At 62.6% G+C, this 19,978-nt stretch overlaps 2 protein-coding genes across 4 annotated transcripts; one reads left to right on the forward strand and one right to left on the reverse strand.

Annotated features, from left to right (window-relative positions):
* Window positions 1-1,853: 1,853 nt before the first annotated feature.
* On the reverse strand, window positions 1,854-15,236 carry NCKAP1L (NCK associated protein 1 like). Its single transcript, XM_034071562.1, has 31 exons — window positions 15,135-15,236; window positions 14,642-14,752; window positions 14,119-14,211; window positions 13,974-14,030; window positions 13,755-13,897; window positions 13,207-13,297; window positions 12,961-13,098; window positions 12,644-12,692; window positions 11,691-11,847; window positions 11,148-11,204; window positions 10,927-11,023; window positions 10,339-10,448; window positions 10,136-10,265; window positions 9,734-9,815; window positions 9,585-9,643; window positions 9,049-9,194; window positions 8,684-8,816; window positions 8,477-8,596; window positions 7,992-8,131; window positions 7,396-7,527; window positions 6,373-6,591; window positions 6,025-6,155; window positions 4,891-4,988; window positions 4,708-4,801; window positions 4,171-4,253; window positions 3,941-4,021; window positions 3,579-3,672; window positions 3,164-3,280; window positions 2,618-2,727; window positions 2,360-2,449; window positions 1,854-2,000 (listed from the first exon to the last, which is right to left on the reverse strand). Exons 1-31 carry the CDS (start codon window positions 15,234-15,236, stop codon window positions 1,893-1,895), a joined length of 3,372 nt encoding a protein of 1,123 aa, XP_033927453.1. The 3' UTR covers window positions 1,854-1,892.
* On the forward strand, window positions 13,663-18,381 carry GTSF1 (gametocyte specific factor 1). Of its 3 annotated transcripts, none has more exons than XM_034071559.1 (7): window positions 13,663-13,867; window positions 14,657-14,768; window positions 16,079-16,268; window positions 16,927-17,038; window positions 17,368-17,451; window positions 17,693-17,768; window positions 18,225-18,381. In XM_034071559.1, exons 3-7 carry the CDS (start codon window positions 16,176-16,178, stop codon window positions 18,379-18,381), a joined length of 522 nt encoding a protein of 173 aa, XP_033927450.1. In that variant the 5' UTR covers window positions 13,663-13,867; window positions 14,657-14,768; window positions 16,079-16,175. The 3 variants fall into 3 exon arrangements, with proteins under 3 accessions (XP_033927450.1, XP_033927452.1, XP_033927449.1); XM_034071561.1 differs by having other exon boundaries at window positions 14,657-14,750; window positions 16,115-16,268; XM_034071558.1 differs by having other exon boundaries at window positions 13,664-13,867; window positions 16,115-16,268.
* The last annotated feature ends 1,597 nt before the right edge of the window (window positions 18,382-19,978 follow it).

A 19,978-nucleotide genomic window follows, 5' to 3' on the forward strand; every position in this document is an offset into this window, starting at 1 on the left:
GGACCCCCCCCCCAACCATCCTACCCCTGGGGGGGGCATCTGAACCCATGGTCCCCAATGGGTTCCCTTGTGCCAGGCCATGGCACCCATGGGTGCTGCCTCCCTTTGCTTTGGGGGGCACCCATTGGACCCCCCCTTGGGTGCTGGGGTCACCAGATGGGGGGCTGGGAGCTCCCCATGGGGACACATTGGGGTCCCCAGTCTTTACTTTGGGGGGGGTCTCAGAGCCAGGTTGGGGGTTCAGGGACCCAAAGAGGGGGTGCTTTGGTTTGGGGTGATGGGGGCACCCATGGGACCCCCATTTGGACACGGGGACACTTTGGGGTCCCCAAATGTCATTGGGAGGGTCAGAGCCAGGTTTGGGGGTGCAAAGGGGGGACCCAGGGGGGTGGGACATCTGCTTTGGGGGCACCCATAGGACCCCCATTGGCTCTTGGGGTCTCCAACGAGAGCCCCGCATCCATCAGGGACCACTTTGGGGTCCCCAAATGTCTTTGGGGGGGTCAGATCCATGTTTGGGGGTGCAGGGACTCAAATAGGGGGTGCTTTGCATCCCCCCCATTGACTCTTGGGGTCCCTGATAAGACCCCTGCATCCCATCAAGGACCACATTGGGGTCCCCAAACTTCATTATGGGGGGGTCAGATCCAGGTGTGGGGGGGATGCAGGGACACAAAGCGGGGTTCGGGGGGGGGGGGGGGTCCCCCCCTCTGTGGGCGGCGTGGGCCGGGCCACGCGTGCGAGACAAAGCAGCTCTGCGGCCGTGATTGATGAGCGGGATAATAGAGAGGAGCAGGGATGCGGGGGGGGCGGGGGAGTGCATTCCCTCTGGGAATGCAGCGGGATAAGGGGAAGGGGGGGGGGGGGGAGCGGAGGAGTTCAACCCGCTCCGCACCTGGAATCCCAACCCCTTCCCTCGGCGCTGCTATGGGATGTGCGCATCCCCCCCCCGGATCCTGATGGAAGGGGGTTGGGATAGAAGGTTGGGATAAGGGATGGGGAAGGGGGGGGGGGGTCAGGGCAGCGGTGGCCACGTCCCCATTCCCGGCGCTCGGTGACTCATCCCGGAGCTGCCGTGAGGGGAATGGCAACGGGAGCTGATCCCGAAGGGGATGCGGGATGGGAGGTGGGAATGGGGTTTGGGAATGGCCCCATCCTATGGGAGGTGAGGGACCGGGATCATCCCCAGCAGGATGGGACCCCACAGACACCCCTGGGGATGCTGTTCCCGTTGGATGCATGGATCCGGATACCCCCCCCGCAGCATTCCCGGCTCCCCCCCCCCCCCCAAGTGGGACACAAACTGGAGAGGGGTTTGGGGTGACTTTGGCTGTTTTTGGGTGCATTTGGTGGGGTTTGGGTACAGTTCAAGGGGTCGGGCGCAGTTTGGGTGCAGCTGCAGGGGTTTGGGTGGCATCCAATGGGGTTTGGGTGCAGAGGAAGGGGTTTGGGTGCAATTGCAGGTATTTGAGTGCAGTCTGGGTGCAGTTTGGGTGCAGATGAAGGGGTTTGGGTGGCATCCAATGGGGTTTGGGTGCAGTTCGGATGCAGTTTGGGTGCAGTTTGGGTGGGGTTGATGGGATTCGGGTGCAGTTGCAGGGATTTGGGTGCAGATGAAGCGGTCTGGGTGCAGTTTGGGTGCAGTGGATGGGGTTCAGGTGCAGTTCAGGTGCAGTGGATGGGTGCTGGGTGCAGTTTGGGTGCAGTTGATGGGGTTCAGGTGCAGTTCAGGTGCAGTGGATGGGTGCTGGGTGCAGTTTGGGTGCAGTTGATGGGTGCTGGGTGCAGTTTGGGTGCAGTGGATGGGTGCTGGGTGCAGTTTGGGTGCAGATGAAGGGGTTCAGGTGCAGTTCAGGTGCAGTGGATGGGTGCTGGGTGCAGTTCGGGTGCTGTCAGCGCGGGGGCTCCCTGCACACCTCCCTGTACGCGTTGCGCAGGAGCACATATGGGAAGCAGGATTCCAGCACTGCCGGCGTCAGGAACGGGGACTCGGCCACCACCTGGGGCAGGGACATGGGGACCCCCCTGGCACCTGGAGCCCAACCCCAGCCCCAAGAGCTGCATCCCAAAGCCAGGCCCCAGCAGGCCCCAGAGCCCACCCATTGGTACCCATTAACACCCATTGACACCCATTGGCCCCCATTGACACCCACTGACCGCCACTGACCCCGCTGGCACCCACTGGCACCCATTTGTCCCCATTGACACCCAGTGGCCCCCATTGGCACCCATTGACACCCATTGGCCCCCATTGACACCCATTAACCCCCATTGACACCCATTGGCCCCCATTGACCCCCATTAACCCCCATTGATACCCATTGCCCCCCCTTGTCCCCCATTGCCCCCCAGCACCCACCAGCTGCAGGAGCAGGGCGATGGAGCCCCAGTTCCGCACCCGGCCCCGCTCCGTGTCCTGCCCCAGCTGCAGGAGGCTGCTGGAGGCCACCTGAGGATGGGGCCAGATCAGCGCCGAGTGATGGGGACCCCATGGGTGCCCCCCCCCAGCACCCATGGGTGCCCCCCCCCCCCCTCACCAGCACCCATGGGTGCCCCCCCCTCACCAGCACCCATGGGTGCCCCCTCCTCACCAGCACCCATGGGTGCCCCCCCTCACCAGCAGGAAGTCCTTGAGGTGCCTCTCGATGTTCTCGTTGTGGAGGGTGAAGAGTGCGGCCGAGAGCTGAGCGATGGCTTTGGCCAAGCAGTGCAGGTTGTTGGGGGAGCCTGGGGAGAGCAGGGATGGGATGGGGATGAGGGATATGGAATAGGGGGACATGGGGGTGGGGGATATAGGGATGGGAGATACGGGATGGGAGATATGGGAACAGGGGATATGGGATGGGAGATACGGGAATGGGGGATATGGGAATGTGGGGACAGGTGGATGGAGGATATGGGGATGGGGCACATGGAGATGGGGGGATATGTAATGGGAGGATATGGGAATGGTGGGACATGGAATGGGAGTCATGGGGAGTTTGGGACACCAGAAAGTTGGGCCATGGGGATGGTGGGAACTGGGGATGGTGGGAGTTGGGAAGGTCGGGAACAGGTTGGGATCACAGGAGCTTGGGGCCAGGGGCGCTGCGGGTGAGCAGGGGGGGTCCCGGTGCCGGGGGGGGCCCCGGGGGGGGGGGTCCCGGTGCCGCTCCAGCCTCACCACCCAGCTCGGGGCTGTAGCAGGAGCCAGGGTCCGAGGCCAGGACTGGCAGTGCCAGTGCCACGAACAGCAGGAGCAGGGAGGGGAGAGCAGAGCGATCCTGGGGGCAGGAGCCCTCTGGGGCAGAGAGAGCTCTGTGGAGGGGGAGCGGTGCGGGCACCCCCAGAGACACCAGAGACACCCAGAGACACCAGAGACACCCAGAGACACCAGAGACACCAGAGACACCCGGGGCACCCAATGGTGCCCAATGGTACCCAGTGGTACCCAGAGATGCCCAGTGATACCAATGGTACCCAGCAGCACCCAATGGTACCCAATGATACCCAATGGTACCCAATGGCACCCAGCCGTACCCAATGTACTCAATGGTACCCAGTGGTACCCACTGGTACCCAGCAGCCCCCAGCCATACCCGTCTTGCTGCCCGCCAGCACATTGACCAGTGCAGGATCCACCTCGCAGGGGATGCCGGCGGCTGATGCCAGCTGGAAGATGCTCAGGGTGACCTAAGGGGGCAAAGGGGAGTAGGGGTGAGGGCTGGGGGACCCCAGGGCAGGGCTGGGGGCACCAACCCAGGTCCAGCCCCATCCCAGCCCTATCCCTGCCCCATCCCATCCCCATCCCATCCCCATCCCAGCCCCATCCCATCCCCATCCCATCCCCATCCCAGCCCCATCCCATCCCCATCCCATCCCCATCCCATCCCCATCCCAGCCCCATCCCATCCCCATCCCATCCCCATCCCAGCCCCATCCCTGCCCCATCCCATCCCACCTGGATGTCGGTGTCTGGGCTCACAGCATCCATCAGGCTCTCAATGGGGCCCATCAGGAAGGGGCAGTGGTGGGACAAGACCTGCAGAGGGAAGGTGGATGCTCCATAGGGAGTGGGGGTCCGTGGTTGGTGTTGCCATGGGGGAGGGTTCCATCACTGGGGGTCCCATCGATGGGGGTCCCATGGTTGAGGCCCTATGGGTTGGGGGTCCCATGTGTGGGGGCTCCCACCTCCCGCAGGCCCTCCTGGGCCATGGCTCGGAAGCTCAGGATCTCTCCGATGATGGTCATGCGCTTGAGGACGTTCTCGGCCCCTGTGGGACACACATGGACATGGATGTACAGGTATGTACAGGTGTGTGCACACATATGTACATGCATGTATAGTTATGTACAGATATGTACAGGCATGTACAGGTATGCACACACATGCACAGGTATGTACATGTATGTATAGGTATGTGCAGGTATGTACAGGTATGTACACACACGTACACATATGTATAGGCATGTACACACATGCACCCGTATGTACATGCATGCACACACGTGCCCACTTATACCCACATGTACCCGCATGTACACACATGTACCCTCATGCACACATATGTATATGTATGCACACATATGTACATGTATGCACACACACGTACATGTATGCACACATATGTACATGTATGCACACGTATGTACATGTATGCACACATATGTACATGTATGCACACACATGTACACGCATGCACCCCCCCTGCAGAGCCCAGTGCTCACCCGTCAGCCTCGGCAGCAGCTCCCCCATGTCCCAGCGCCGGCCGAGCCCGGAGCGGATCCTCACCAGTGCATCCCAGTTCTCCAGCACCAGCGCCTGCAGGGACATGGGGCCCATGGCACTGGGGGGGCCCAGGGCAGCACAGAGACCCCCCCCCCAGCCCCAGCCATGGGGCCCGGCCCCACCTGGAGCGCACTGAGCTGGGAGCCCACGTGCCACAGGAGGTTCTCGCTCAGGAACTGCAGCCCATAGGGACCGAGGAGCTCAGCCAGAGCCTGCATCTCTGCAGGGATGGGATGGGATGGGATGGGATGGGATGGGGATGGGATGGGATGGGATGGAGATGGGATGGGGATGGGATGGGATGGGGATGGGATGGGGATGGGATGGGGATGGGATGGGGATGGGGATGGGATGGGGATGGGATGGGATGGGATGGGATGGGATGGGATGGGATGGGATGGGGATGGGGATGGGGATGGGGATGGGATGGGATGGGGATGGGATGGGATGGGATGGGATGGGATGGGATGGGATGGGGATGGGGATGGGATGGGGATGGGATGGGATGGGATGGGATGGGGATGGGATGGGGATGGGGATGGGATGGGATGGGGATGGGATGGGGATGGGGATGGGATGGGGATGGGATGGGATGGGATGGGATGGGATGGGATGGGATGGGATGGGATGGGGATGGGGATGGGGATGGGGATGGGATGGGATGGGGATGGGGATGGGATGGGGATGGGATGGGATGGGATGGGATGGGATGGGATGGGATGGGATGGGGATGGGGATGGGGATGGGGATGGGATGGGATGGGATGGGATGGGGATGGGATGGGATGGGATGGGGATGGGGATGGGATGGGATGGGGATGGGATGGGGATGGGGATGGGGATGGGATGGGATGGGATGGGGATGGGGATGGGGACAAGGATGGAGACAAGGATGAATGGGCAAGGATAGGGATAAGGATGGATGGGACAAGGATGGAAGGGAAAAGGGATGGGGACAAGGATGGGGATGGGGATAAGAACAGGGACAAGGATGGATGGAGACAAGAACAGGGATAAGGACAAATGGGACAAGGATGGATGGGGATAGGGATGGAGACAAGGATGGGGATGGGGACAAGGGATAGAAACCAGGATTGATGTGGGCAAGACCAGGGCTAAGGATGGATGGGAGCATCCATGGGGTGATGCCCCCATCCCCATCCCATCCATGGGGTGATGCCCCCCACCCCCATCCCATCCATGGGGTGATGCCCCCACCCCCATCCCATCCATGGGGTGATGCCCCCAGCTCCGCACCAGTCACATCCGTGTACTCAGCTGGGCTGAAGCTGAGCTCGGCCTCACTCTGCCCCACAGTGAACGCCTGCATGGCAGGGGCCAGGACCACAGCACCGGTGCTGGCCTGGCGCAGCAGAGCCTCCAGGTACCTGCACATGGGGGGAAGGGATCCAATGGGGCAGCCCCATCCCAACCTCTCACCCATCCCATGGGAGCAGATCCCGGATCCATCCGGTCCCTCCTGAGCTTCCTCCTCAGGGAAGAGCAGGGCTCGAGGCCAGCCTGGCCCCAGGGGCTCGGAGCATCCCATGAACCCATGGATGTGCCCCACATCCCCCCCACGCCATGGGGCAGGATGGGACCCACCAGTTGGTGTAGATGGAGGTGAGCGTGGGCTCCCCGGCCCCATCACGGGGCTGCGTCTGCTGCAGGAGGACACTGCGGATGATGCGCCCGGGATCCAAGCCCAGCACCCGGCCCAAGGACTGGATGGAGCCCACGTAGGAGCTGAGCCCCAGCAGCACCTCCGAGGGACGAGCCACCTCCTGCGTGCTCTGGTTGTACCGAGCCATGGCCACGATGGCTCTGAGGGGACATGGATGGGGATGGGGATGGGATGGGGATGGGATGGGATGGTATGGGGATGGGATGGGATGGGGATGGGATGGGGATAGGGATGGGATGGGATGGGGATGGGATGGGATGGGGATGGGGATGGGATGGGGATGGGATGGGGATGGGATGGGATGGGGATGGGATGGGGATGGGATGGGGATGGGATGGGGATGGGGATGGGGATGGGATGGGGATGGGATGGGATGGGGATGGGATGGGGATGGGATGGGATGGGATGGGATGGGGATGGGATGGGATGGGGATGGGGATGGGGATGGGGATGGGATGGGGATGGGATGGGATGGGATGGGGATGGGATGGGGATGGGATGGGATGGGATGGGGATGGGGATGGGATGGGGATGGGATGGGGATGGGATGGGGATGGGATGGGGATGGGATGGGGATGGGGATGGGGATGGGATGGGATGGGATGGGGATGGGATGGGGATGGGATGGGGATGGGATGGGGATGGGATGGGGATGGGATGGGGATGGGATGGGATGGGATGGGATGGGGATGGGGATGGGATGGGGATGGGGATGGGGATGGGATGGGGATGGGGATGGGAATGGGGATGGGATGGGGATGGGATGGGATGGGATGGGATGGGATGGGGATGGGGATGAGATGGGGATGGGGATGAGATGGGGATGGGGATGGGGATGGGAATGGGGATGGGATGGGGATGGGGATGGGGATGGGATGGGGATAGGGATGGGGATGGGGATAGGGATTGGGATGGGGATGGGATGGGGATGCCCAAGGTCCCACCGGCTGAGCCGGGTCTCCAGGTGCCTGCTCAGGTACTCGCTCGGTGTCACCGTGTGCTCGAAGACAGTGAATGTGGGTACATGGCTGAAGCTCAGGCCCAGCTCGGACAGGGTCTGGTGCAGTTTGTCCATGCTGGGGGCACCGGAGCCATCAGCCCCACACTGCCCCATGGGGCAGCCCCTTGGGCACAGCCTGGCCCCATGGCACCAACTGCTCAACCCCATGCCTGGGGCACAACCGCTCCTCTCCATCCCCACCAGCCCCTGTGCATCCCCAGTGCCTGGTGCCTCCATCCCCAATGTTTGGTGCCCTCCATCCCCAATGTTTGGTGCCCTCCATCCCCAATGTTTGATGCCCTCCATCCCCTATGTCTGGTGCCCTCCATCCCCAGTGTTTGATGCCCTCCATCCCCAGTGTTTGATGCCCTCCATCCCCAATGTTTGATGCCCTCCATCCCCTATGTCTGGTGCCCTCCATCCCCAGTGTTTGATGCCCTCCATCCCCAATGTTTGATGCCCTCCATCCCCTATGTCTGGTGCCCTCCATCCCCAGTACCTGGTCCCCTCCATCCCCTTGCCCTCCCCTCTGCCCCTCACTTGGTGCTCAGGCTCCGGTCCCTCCTGTGGCTCTCAGCCCCTGGTTTATCCCTCTCGGTTTCCCCTTTCCTGGCCGCCTGCTTGAAGCCCTTCTTGCCACGGGCCTTGCCGATGATGGGGGCACAGTGCTTGGGCAGCAGCTGTGGGGCATGGACCAGGGGGTACCATGACATCCCCAACGGGACCTGCCCCTTCCCACCCATCATATCCCAATGGAGCACATGGGGACTGCAATGGGATGCGGAGACCCCAAAGGCCACGGAGGGCCCAAAGGATGCAGGAGCCTGGAGAGCCAAAGGTGGTGAATGGGGAAGGTTTGGATGCCCCATCCCTGGCAGAGCTCAGGGCCAGGTTGGACACAGGGAGCATCCGGTTGATGCCCATGGAACGGGATGAGTTTAAGGCTCTTCCCAACACAAAGCATCCCATAGGGCCACGATTCCATGGTCCTGAAGCCCATGGAGCCCCCAATGGTGTGGCCCTACCTGCTCACTGAGCTTGTGCTGCTCAGCACAAGCATCCATGATGCAGGCGCTGGCCTGACGAGCCATCTCCTCCAGGAACCTGTCGCACATCCCCAGTGCTGCAGCCTTCAGGTGGGGATACTGCAATGGGACACACACGGATCCGCTATGGGATGTGGGCACGGAGGCCTCCGGCCGCCCCACAGCATCCCCATGGCCAGGACCCACCTCCTCCGGGCACATGGGGTGCAGACAGTGGGAGAAGTGGCTGCATAGCAGGGGGAAGGAGATGCTGTAGCGGAGCAGCGAGGGCTCCTCCAGGGTCAGCTGGAACATCTTCTCCATGGGGCGAGGGTAGAAGCTGCAGGGGGGCAGGAATGGGGCAGGAATGGGGCAGGAATGGGGCAGGAATGGGGCAGGAATAGAATCTGTCTCTACTGTACCATTCCTTTCTCATCCCTCTCCCCATGTCCATGGCACCCAATGGTGCCCATCCTCTCCCATGGGTACCACCTGCATCCCATCACCTGCAGGCACCTTCCATGGGGCAGGAGGTGGTTGGGGACCCCCTGCTATGGGGAGCTGGGGCTCACCAGAGGTCGGACAAGTCTGAGACCTCATCCAGGAGCTCATCCAGGGAATCCAGGAGCTTGGTGTGGAACACGATGAGGTTCATGGCTCGAGCCACGTCCGGGTTGGAGGCCAGAGGCAGTGGGGCCTTGGCCACACTTGTGTAGGCCTGGGGGGGGAGAAAGAGGGACATGGGAGAAGGATGGGGATTGGGATGGGGGCAGGGATGGGACAAGGATGGGGATTGGGATGGAACAAGGATGGGGATTGGGATGGAGGCAGGGATGGGACAAGGATGGAGATTGGAATGGGGACAGGGATGGAAACAAGGGTGGAGATTGGGAAGGGACAAGGATGGAGATTGGGAAGGGACAAGGATGGGGATTGGGATGGGGGCAGGGATGGGACAAGGATGGAGATTGGGATGGGACCAAGGATGGGATAGAATGGGGATTGGGATGGAAAAAGGATGGGGATTGGGATGGGGACGGGGATGGGACAAGGATGGGGACAGGGATGGGGACAGGGATGGGGTCAGGTATGGGGACAGGGCCAGCACCTGGAGCCGGAACCAATCCAGGCGGAGCGCGGTGAAATCCAAGGGCTCCTTGTCATCAGCTGGAGGAGCAATGGGGGGAGCACATCAGCCCCCAGGCAGTGGTGGGGGGGGGGATCAGCCCCGGGGGGGGGGCATGGGGTGGTCCCTACCATCCTGAACTGGGAGAGCCGAGAGGGAGCTGACGAAGGACGAGAGGATGACGGATTCCTCCTCGGGACACACGGAGAGGTTCTGTGGAGCAGGGAATGGGGATGGGATGAGGGATGGGATGGGGATGGGATGGGGATGGGATGGGGATGGGGATGGGGATGGGATGGGATGGGGATGGGATGGGGATGGGATGGGGATGGGATGGGGATGGGGATGGGATGGGGATGGGATGGGGATGGGATGGGATGGGGATGGGATGGGGATGGGGATGGGGATGGGGATGGGATGGGGATGGGATGGGATGGGGATGGGATGGGGATGGGATGGGGATGGGGATGGGATGGGGATGGGGATGGGATGGGATGGGGATGGGATGGGATGGGGATGGTTCTGGTCCCCACCTGGATGACGTCACTGAGCAGGATCACGTGATACTGCCCCAGGTACCGGCTGTGGTATCTCCGCAGGAGCCTCACGTGTGTCTGTGCCAGTGCCCGCAGCTGATGCAGCAGGAACAGGAGCTCCGCGGGGCTGCGGGGGGGCGGGGTCAGGGCGGGGTCACGGGGTCATGGAGGGGTCACGGGGGGGGGGGGGGGGTCCGTACCCGTCCGGGGGCTCCTCGGGGCCGCGGCCCCTCCCCCTTGGCTCCATGTGCTGCAGCAGCCACCGGAGCTCAGAGCGACACAGGGAGAGAGCCAGGAGCAGCTGGGGGGCCTGGGGACAGGGGGCACGTGACCTGGTGACCCCGTGACCCAGGGACACCATGAACCCAGTGACCCCATGACCCCTGTGACCTCAGTGACTCCCAGTGACCCCCATGACCCCAGTGACCTCCATTGACCTCCATTGACCCCCATTGACCCCCAGTGTCCCCAGTAACCCCATGACTCAATGGCCCCAGTGACCCCAGTGACACCATAACCCCAGTGACCTTGTGACCCCAGTGACCCCCAGTAACTCCAGTGATCCCAGTGACCCCATGACCCCAGTGACCTCCACTCACCCCTGTGACCTCCATTGACCCCGTTACTTGCAGTGACCCCATGACCCCAATGACCCCAGTGACCCCATGACCTCAGTGACCTCATGACCCCAGTGGCCCCATGACCCCAGTGACTTCATGACCCCAGTGACCTCATTACCCCAGTGACCTCATGACCCCAGTGACCCCATGACCCCATCCCCCCCTCACCTTTGGCCCCAGCAGCCCCGGTTGCTCTCTCAGCAGGGCCTCCAGCTCCCGCACAGCCCCGACCAGGAACTGCCTCCGAGCGCGGTGCAGGGACCCACTGAGGGCACGGGGGGGTCACCAACAGCACCCATGGGGGCAATGGGGGCACCCACGGGACCCACAGCACCCATGGGACACAGCAGCACCCATGGGACACAGCAGCACCCATAGGACCCCCCCACCTGTGAGCCACCGCGTGCTCCCTGCACTCCTTGACATCGGCCACGCGCTTCCCATACCTGCGAGGGGAGAGCACCCATGGGACACACACAGCACCCAGTGCACCCCATAGCACCCAATGGAGCTCCTTAGCACCCAATAGAGCCCCATAGCACCCAATACATCCCCATAGGAGCCAATCCATCCCCATAGCACCCAATAGATCCCATAGCCCCCACTGCACCCCATAGGAGTCAATAGAGCCCCATAGGAGCCAATAGAGCCCCATAGCATCCAATAGATCCCATAGGAGCCAACAGAGCCCCATAGGAGCCAATAGATCCCATAGGAGCCAATAGAGCCCCATAGGAGCCAATAGAGCCCCATAGCATCCAATGCACCCCATAGGAGCCAATAGATCCCATAGGAGCCAATAGAGCCCCATAGCATCCAATGCACCCCATAGGAGCCCATAGATCCCATAGGAGCCCATAGATCCCATAGGAGCCCATAGATCCCATAGGAGCCCATAGAGCCCATAGGAGCCGGTGGCCCCGCCCCCTTACCCGCGCATGCTCCCCAGCAGCTCCTCGGCCGCCGCGTGCACCGCCAGCGCCTCCTCGCGCAGCAGCCGGAGCCGGCGCGAGCCCCGCAGCGCGCGGAGCCACAGCTGCAGGCACGGGGGCGCCGAGCCCAGCGCGCAGGGGCACAGCAGGAACCCCACTGCGGGACACACGTGGGGGGCCATGGGGAACCATAGAGAGCAATGGGGAACCATAGGGGGCAATGGGGGGAATGGGGACCCATAGGGGCAATGGGGACCCATAGGGGGCAATGGGGGGCAATGGGGAACCATAGGGGGCAATGGGGTAATGGGAATGGGGAGCAATGGGGGGAATGGGGGTAATGGGGGCAATGGGGGCAATGAGGGGAATGAGGGGCAATGGGGGCAATAGGGTCAATGGAGGCAATGGGGGGCAAAGGGGGTAATGGGGGGCAATGGGGACCCATAGGGGGCAATGGGGTAATGGGAATGGGGAGCAATGGGGGGAATGGGGAGCAATGGGGGTAATGGGGGCAATGGGGAATGGGGCAATGAGGGGAATGAGGGGCAATGGGGGCAATAGGGTCAATGGAGGCAATGGGGGCAATAGGGTCAATGGGGGGCAACGGGGACCCATGGGGGCAATGGGGTAATGGGAATGGGGGCAATAGGGGGAATGGGGGGCAATGGGGACCCATAGAGGACAAGGGGGGGAATGGAGGCAATGGGTGGAATGGGGGTAATGGGGGGCAATGGGGACCCATAGGGGGCAATGGGGTAATGGGGGCTATGGGGGGAATGGGGTAATGGGGGCAATGAGGGGAATGTGGTAATAAGGGCTATGGGGGTAATGGGGGCAATAGGGACCCATGTGGGGCAATGGGGGTCCATGGGGGGAAGGGAATCAATGAGGCTGGACCCACAGGGGGCAGGGGCACCCCCGACCCCAGCCCCACAGGGAGCCCGAGCACTCACACAGGATCCAGCGCTCCATCACCTCCAGGGGCAGGAACTCACAGGGCATCTGTGGGAGCAACAGCACCGCATCCACATCCACATCCCATCCATCCCATCCATCCCATCCTCATCCCATCCCATCCCCATCCCATCCCCATCCCATCCCATCCCCATCCCATCCCCATCCCATCCCCATCCCATCCCATCACATCCCCATCCCCATCCCATCCATTCCATCCCCATCCCATCCCCATCCCATCCCATCCCCATCCCCATCCCCATCCCCATCCCAAACCATCCCCATCCCATCCCATCCCATCTCCATCCCCACTCACGCAGTCAGAGGTGCAGGGGCTGAGCATGTCCCCGGGGGTGCTGAGCAGGCTCAGGATCTGCTCCCTCCTCCATTGCTCTGCATCCTGGCTCCTCCGCATGTACACGGGATGCAGGGACAGGAGGGCACTGCTGAGCACCTGTGGGACATGGGGCCATGGGGCAGGATGGGACCCATGGGGCAGGATGGGACCCATGGGGCTGGGGCCGTGGGGCAGGATGGGACCCATTGGGGGGTGCGGGCACACCTTGGTGTGGGGCTCGAACTCCTCCACCAGCTTCTTGAGGGGGTGCTCGTATTCCAGCAGCATCTGCGCCAGGCGGGAGAAGGCGGGATCACTGCAGGGATGGAAGGGATGGGATGGGAATGGATGGATGGGATGGGATGGGATGGATGGGATGGATGGGATGGGATGGATGGGATGGGGGAGGGGTTGGAGCTCATCCAGCTCCATGGGTAAAGAGCTGAGTCCAACCCAGCCTGGATGTGAGGGAGCAGCCAAACCTCCATTGAACCCATCCCAGTGTCCCAATAGGGAAGAGCTTCCCTAGATCCAAACTAAATCTCCTGTTTCCACCTATCATCCATCCATCCATCCCTTTGGTTATCCCTCTATCCATCCATCCTTCATCCATCCATCATCCATCCATCCATCCCTTTGGTTATCCCTCTATCCATCCATCCATGCATCCATCCCTTCCTCCCTCATCCATCCATTCATCATCCATTGATCCATCCCCATCCATCCCTCTGGTTATCCCTGTCTCCATGCATCCCATATCCCCGCTGCGGTACCTGGCACCATGGCTCATCTCCTGCGCACACCGGTGCATGCCCAGCAGCAGCCTCCGCTCCTCCACCCGCGCCAGCAGCAGCACCAGTACCACCAGTGTCACCACCAGCTCCAGGTACCCGGCGGTGAGGTCGTGGTTGAGGCGCTGCCATAGGGACACCCTCAGTGTGGGGGGGGGGTCCTGACCCCTGACACCCCCCCCCATGGGGACCCCCACTCACAATGTCAAGGAAGCACTGATGGGCATCAATGGTGTTGAGGAGCTCATAGACATGGTCCTGGGCATGGAGGGGACCGCAGGTGATTCCCAAGGGCTGGAATGGCACCGGGACCCCCCCCCCCCCATTGACCCCCCCCCCCACTCACCCGGAATTCCAGCACATCCAGGAAGGATTGGTAGAAGGGAGTCAGTGTCCGGAGGAGCTCCCCCTTGTCCCTCTGCACTGGGGCCAGCTGGTGCTGGGGCAATGGGGCAGAGAGGGGGGGTCATGGGGGGGCAGGATGGAGGGGATGGGGACAGGGCATGGATGGGATGAGGGCATGAATGGGATGAGGGCATGGATGGGATCAGGGCATGGATGGGATGAGGGCATGGATGGGATGAGGCCATGGCTGAGACGAGGCCGTGGATGGGATCAGGTCATGGCTGGGATGAGGCCATGGATGGGATCAGGTCATGGCTGGGATGAGGCCATGGATGGGATGAGGCCATGGCTGAGACGAGGCCGTGGATGGGATGAGGCCATGGATGGGATGAGGCCGTGGATGGGACGAGGCCATGGATGGGATGAGGCCATGGCTGAGACGAGGCCATGGCTGGGATCAGGTCATGGATGGGATGAGGCCATGGCTGAGTCGAGGCCGTGCTGGGGCCTCGCTCCGGCCTCACCATGTTGCTCCTCAGGTCCAGGTGAGGGAACTTCCTGAGGATGATCCTGATTGGAGCCTCCATGGATTTGTCGCTCAGGAAACGCGGCCGCGTCTTGGGGTCGGAGCAGGTCTGGGGGGGACCAAGGGTCAGAGCCCCCCCCTCCCATCCCCCATCACCCCCATCCTTCAGCACCAGCATCCCCAGTGCAGCATCCCCATTGGATCCCCATGACCCCCATCCCAGATGGAGCATCCCCATTGGATCCTCTGAGTCCCCATGACCCCCATCCCAGATGGAGCATCCCCATTGGATCCTCTGTGTCCCCATGACCCCCATCCCAGATGGAGCATCCCCATTGGATCTCTTCACCCCCACCCAGCTGGACCATCCCCATTGCCCCCCCCCCGTACCCCCATGACCCCCATCCCCCTCAGACCACCCCATTGCCTCAAGGGGGGGGGGTACCCCCTCTTTTGCCCCATAACCCCCCCATAACCCCCCCCGTACCCACCTTCTTGATGTTGTAGATGCGCACCAGGACCCCCCGGCCCCTCTCATTGAGCAGCGTCAGCTTCTCAGCCAGCTTCAGCTGGTACCCGGAGGGCAGCGCCATGGGGACCCCAATACCCCCTTGAGGACCCCAACACCCCCCTGGGGACCCCAATACCCCTTAAGGACCCCAATACCCCTTAAGGACCCCAACACCCCCTTAAGGACCCCAGCACCCCTTTGGTGGCCCCAATGGCCCCGTTGGTGGCCCCACAGCCCCACTTCCCCTTCCTGCTCTGGGGCCGGCCCCACGTGATGCTGGCACCACCCCGTGACGCTGGCACCATGGGGGTGTCCGGGCCCATAGGAGGTCCCTATGGAGCAGTGCAGGACTCTATAGGGGATGTGTGGGAGCAGCCGGGTACAGGGGGGCACCAGCGAGGGCACATCCTGCTGCTGAGGAGCAGGGAGCATTGACTGGGTCCATAGAGCATTGACCATGTCCATATAGTATTGATCATGTCCATATAGTATTGATCATGTCCATATAACATTGAGCATGTCCATATAGCATTGAGCAGGCCCATAGAGCATTTACTGGATCCCATGTAGCATTGACCATGTCCATATAGCATTGATCATGTCCATAGAGCATTGAGCAGGCCCCTATACCATTGGCTGGATCCCCTACAGCATTGGTCATATCCATATAGCATTGACCATGTCCATATAGCATTAACTGGGTCCTATATAGCATTGACCATGTCCATATAGCATTGATCATGTCCATACAGCATTGACCATGTTCATATAGCATTGACCATGTCCATATAGCATTAACTGGGTCCTATATAGCATTGACCGTGTCCATATAGCATTGACCACATCCATATAGCATTGCCCATGCCCCTATAGCATTACCTGGATCCCCTATATCATTGCCCACGCCCCCCATGGCCCTGCCAGGACCCCGTTGCCATAGCGACCCCTTCGCGTCCCCAGCGGACACCGTGTCGCCCCCTGGCGGCCGTTGCCATAGCGACGCGTTGGTGCCTGAGGCCCCATGGATCCGGAGTCGCTCGTTCAGTGCCCGTTCGACGGCAGCCACCGGGTGCGGGCGTCCAGGCTGCCCTACCACCTGGTGCGGTGCGAGCGGGTGAGCACCGGGGACCACCGGGGACCACCGGGGACCGGGGCCTACGGGGCTTACTGGGGCCTACCGGGGACTGGGGCCTGCCGGGGCCTACGGGGCCTACCGGACAACGGGGCCTACGGGGCTTACTGGGGCCTACCGGGGACTGGGGCCTACGGGGCTTACTGGGGCCTACCGGGGACCGGGGCCTACGGGGCTTACTGGGGCCTACAGGGGACTGGGGCCTACCGGGGCCTACGGGGCCTACAGGGGTCTACCGGGGACTGGACCCTACCGGGGACAGGGGTTACCGGACACCGGGGCCTACCGGGGCCTACCGGGGACCGGGGCCTACGGGGCCTACCGGAGCCTACCGGGGACTGGAGGCTACCGGGACCGGGGCTTACCGGACACCGGGGCCTACTGGGGACTGGGGCCTACCGGGGACCGGGGCCTACCGGAGCCTACGGGGCTTACCGGGAACCGGGGCTACCGGGGACCGAGGCCTACGGGACACCGGGGCCTACCAGGGACGGGGGCTTACCGAGGCCTACCGGACACCAGACCCTACCGGACACCGAGGCCTACGGGGTTTACCGGACACCGGTCCCCACCGGGCTCCGGTCCCCGCCAGCCCCGGGGGGTCCGTGGGTCTGAGCGCCCCCTTGTGGTTCCCGCGCAGAACCACCCGCAGCTCGCGCGCTCCCTGGCCACGTGCCCCTTCAACGCGCGCCACCGCGTGCCCCAGCCCGAGCTCCGGCGTCACGTGACGGAGTGCCCCGACCGGAGACACGGTACAGCCCAACGCACACCCCACGTGACCCCATCACCCCCTGCCCCCCCATTGACCTGTGCCCCCCCCATTGTTCTCTGCCCCCCCCCCATTGCTCTGTGCCCCCCATTGATCTGTGCCCCCCATTGATCTGACCCCCCATTGATCTGTGCTGCCCCATTGATCTGTGCCCCCCCATTGATCTGTGCCCCCCCCATTGATCTGTGCCCCCCATTGATCTGTGCCCCCCCATTGATCTGTGCCCCCCATTGATCTGTGCTCCCCCATTGATCTGTGCCCCCCATTGATCTGACCCCCCCATTGATCTGTGCCCCCCCATTGTACCCGTAGAGATGGAGCTGCCCCCCCTGAAGAGCTCTCAGCAGCCAGAGGTGCCCTGGAAGGCCCCCCCGTGCCAAGAGGACTGGGAGGCTGGTGAGTGCCCCCCCCATTGACACCTATGGGTGCTCTGCCCCCCCCCACTGACACCCATGGGTGCTCTGCCCCCCCCCACTGACACCCATGGGTGCTCTGCCCTCCCCCCATTGACACCCATGGGTGCTCTGCCCCCCCCCACTGACACCCATGGGTGCTCTGCCCCCCCCCATTGACACCCATGGGTGCTCTGCCCCCCCCCCATTGACACCCATGGGTGCTCTGCCCCATGCCCCCCCAGAGCTGTCCGGCCTGGAGGACCCTGAGCCCTTCATCCTCAACCCCTGCAGTAAGGAGCTGCTCCTGCCCTGGGACAGGTACGGGCCCTGACCCCCCCATTCACCCCCCCATTCACCCCCCCCATTCACCCCCACACTGCCCCCCATTCACCCCCATTGACACTCCCATTGACACCCCCATTAACCCCCCATTCACCCACCATTGCCCCCCACATTGCCCCTCACATGGCCCCCCCATTGACCCCCCCCATTGACCCCCATTCACACCCCCCATTGACACTCTCATTGCCCCCCCACATTAACCCCCACATTGATCCCCCATTCACTCCCCCATTGACCCCCATGGACACCCCCATTGATCCCCCATTGAATCCCCTATTGACCCCCCTAATGCCCCCCCTTGACCCCCATATTGCCCCTCCCACATTAACTTCCCCATTGAACCCCCAAATTGACCCATATCGATCCCCATTGACACCCCAATTGATCCCCCATTGCCCCCCCATTGACCACGCCCCCCTCTCCCCCCCCCAGCTCCCCGCCAGCAGCCCCCAGGAGCCGGCACCGAGTCGCGGGACCCCCCCGGGGGGGGCCTGGAGCCAAACGGGACCCGGGCCCCCCCCAACACCGGGGGGGGACCCCAAGAGATGCGGGGGGGGGGCCCCCCCTTTTCAATGGGGTTCATCAATAAAGTCCCTTTGAGCGTTAATGGGGGGGGCACCTCCATAATGGGGACCCCATTGCGGGGGGGGGCTCCTATGGGTCCGGTCCCCCCCCCCAGGGCTGGGTTTTGGGGTGAATTCCTCCCGTTTCGGTGCATTGGGGGCAGCTCTGGTGTCGCAATCACCGCCCCCCCCCCCCCCCCCATTCCATGGGGCTGGAATCGCCCATCCCGGGCTCCGCTTCCAAACACCATTCCCGGCCTTTCCCCGCCCCCCCCCCCGGCGCCGGGATGGTCCCGCCCCACATCCATAGGGAGGGACGGGGATCCCGCTCCAGCCCCATCCCAACTCATCCCACACTGGAACCGTTCCCTGCTCCATCCCACATCCAAACCCCTCCCTGCTCCATCCCAATCCCAACTCATCCCACACTGGAATCGTTCCCTACTCCAGCCCCATCCCAAATCCGCGTTCATCCCAAATTGGAATAGTTCTCTTCATCCCAAATCCAACTCCTTTCCTGTCCCATCCCAGTCCCAACTCATCCCAAATTGGAATCTTTCCCTGCTCCATCCCAATCCCAAATCCCACTTCATCCCACATTGGAATCGTTCCCTGCTCCATCCCAAACCCAGTTCCTTTCCTGCTCCCTCCCAGTCCCAACTCATCCCCCATTGGAACTGTTCCCTGCTCCATCCCAAATCCCTTCCCGTTCCATCCCATTCCCTCCCTGCTCCCTCAGGGTTAAGCAGGAATTCCTGCCCCCTCTTCCCTCTCCCTGCGCCTCTCCCTGTGCATTCCCAGCGCTGCCAACAGCACCGGGAGCTCCCCTCGGAGCCTGGATCCAACGGGAATGCTGCCGGATCCATGCGGGATCCAACAGGCCTTGCCCCCCCCCTCCCCTTCCCCACTTCCTTTGCTGGGATATCCCCTTTGGGGTCACCCCAATTCCAGGCGCTCCCACTTCTGGATCCCACTTTTCTTGGGATCATTCCCAACCTTTTTGTTCCTTTCCCCTCCATGTGTTTTATCCCCTTTTCCCTCGTTGTTTTCCATGCATCCAAGGGAAGCCCGAGCACCTCCGCCCAGCCCCTGGGATCGGGATCGGGGCTCTTCCCATGCAATTCCCAAGCCAGATTCCCTTCTCCTTAACCCACGTTCCTGCTGCTGCCAACGGAACCCCCCCCCCCCCCCCATAGAATTCCCTGTTTCCTGCCTGAACACAGCAGGAAAAGGAAGGGAGCAGGAAAAGGAAGGGGGCAGGAACACCAACACATCCATTGGATTGCAATTCCTGAGGACGGGAATGTCGCCCGGGGGGGGGGATGTTGGGAGCCCCATCCCTCAGTGAGCACCCAACCGAACCCCCTCTGGTTTAGGGGCATTGTGGGGGGGGATATTCCCGTTTCCCACATGGAATCTGCCCCCCCCCCCCTCCCCAGCTCCAGGAGGATTCCTGAAGGCAGGAAATTAGCAGAACCCCCGGGAATGCCGCCCCCCCCCCCCCCCCCCCCCCCCCCCCCCGTAATTCCAATGCTTAAATCACTGCTCCTGACTCGATTCTGGAGCATCCCAACCACGATGGGGGGGGCGGATCCAACCGGGATTGGGGGGGGGTAAAGGGTT

Source organism: Melopsittacus undulatus, chromosome 21, assembly GCF_012275295.1.
Source record: "Melopsittacus undulatus isolate bMelUnd1 chromosome 21, bMelUnd1.mat.Z, whole genome shotgun sequence".
In the NCBI taxonomy this organism is placed as follows: domain Eukaryota; kingdom Metazoa; phylum Chordata; class Aves; order Psittaciformes; family Psittaculidae; genus Melopsittacus; species Melopsittacus undulatus.

Coding starts and splice junctions, on each gene's coding strand:
- GTSF1 (XM_034071559.1), top strand. CDS start 16,176: ATGGATCCGGAGTCGCTCGTTCAGTGCCCGTTCGACGGCAGCCACCGG. Junction 16,269..16,926: donor ACCTGGTGCGGTGCGAGCGG/GTGAGCACCGGG, acceptor GTTCCCGCGCAG/AACCACCCGCAGCTCGCGCG. Junction 17,039..17,367: donor GTGCCCCGACCGGAGACACG/GTACAGCCCAAC, acceptor TTGTACCCGTAG/AGATGGAGCTGCCCCCCCTG.
- NCKAP1L (XM_034071562.1), bottom strand. CDS start 15,236: ATGGCGCTGCCCTCCGGGTACCAGCTGAAGCTGGCTGAGAAGCTGACG. Junction 11,848..12,643: donor GATGGAGCGCTGGATCCTGT/GTGAGTGCTCGG, acceptor TGTGTCCCGCAG/TGGGGTTCCTGCTGTGCCCC. Junction 10,266..10,338: donor CCCGAGGAGCCCCCGGACGG/GTACGGACCCCC, acceptor GCCCCCCCGCAG/CCCCGCGGAGCTCCTGTTCC.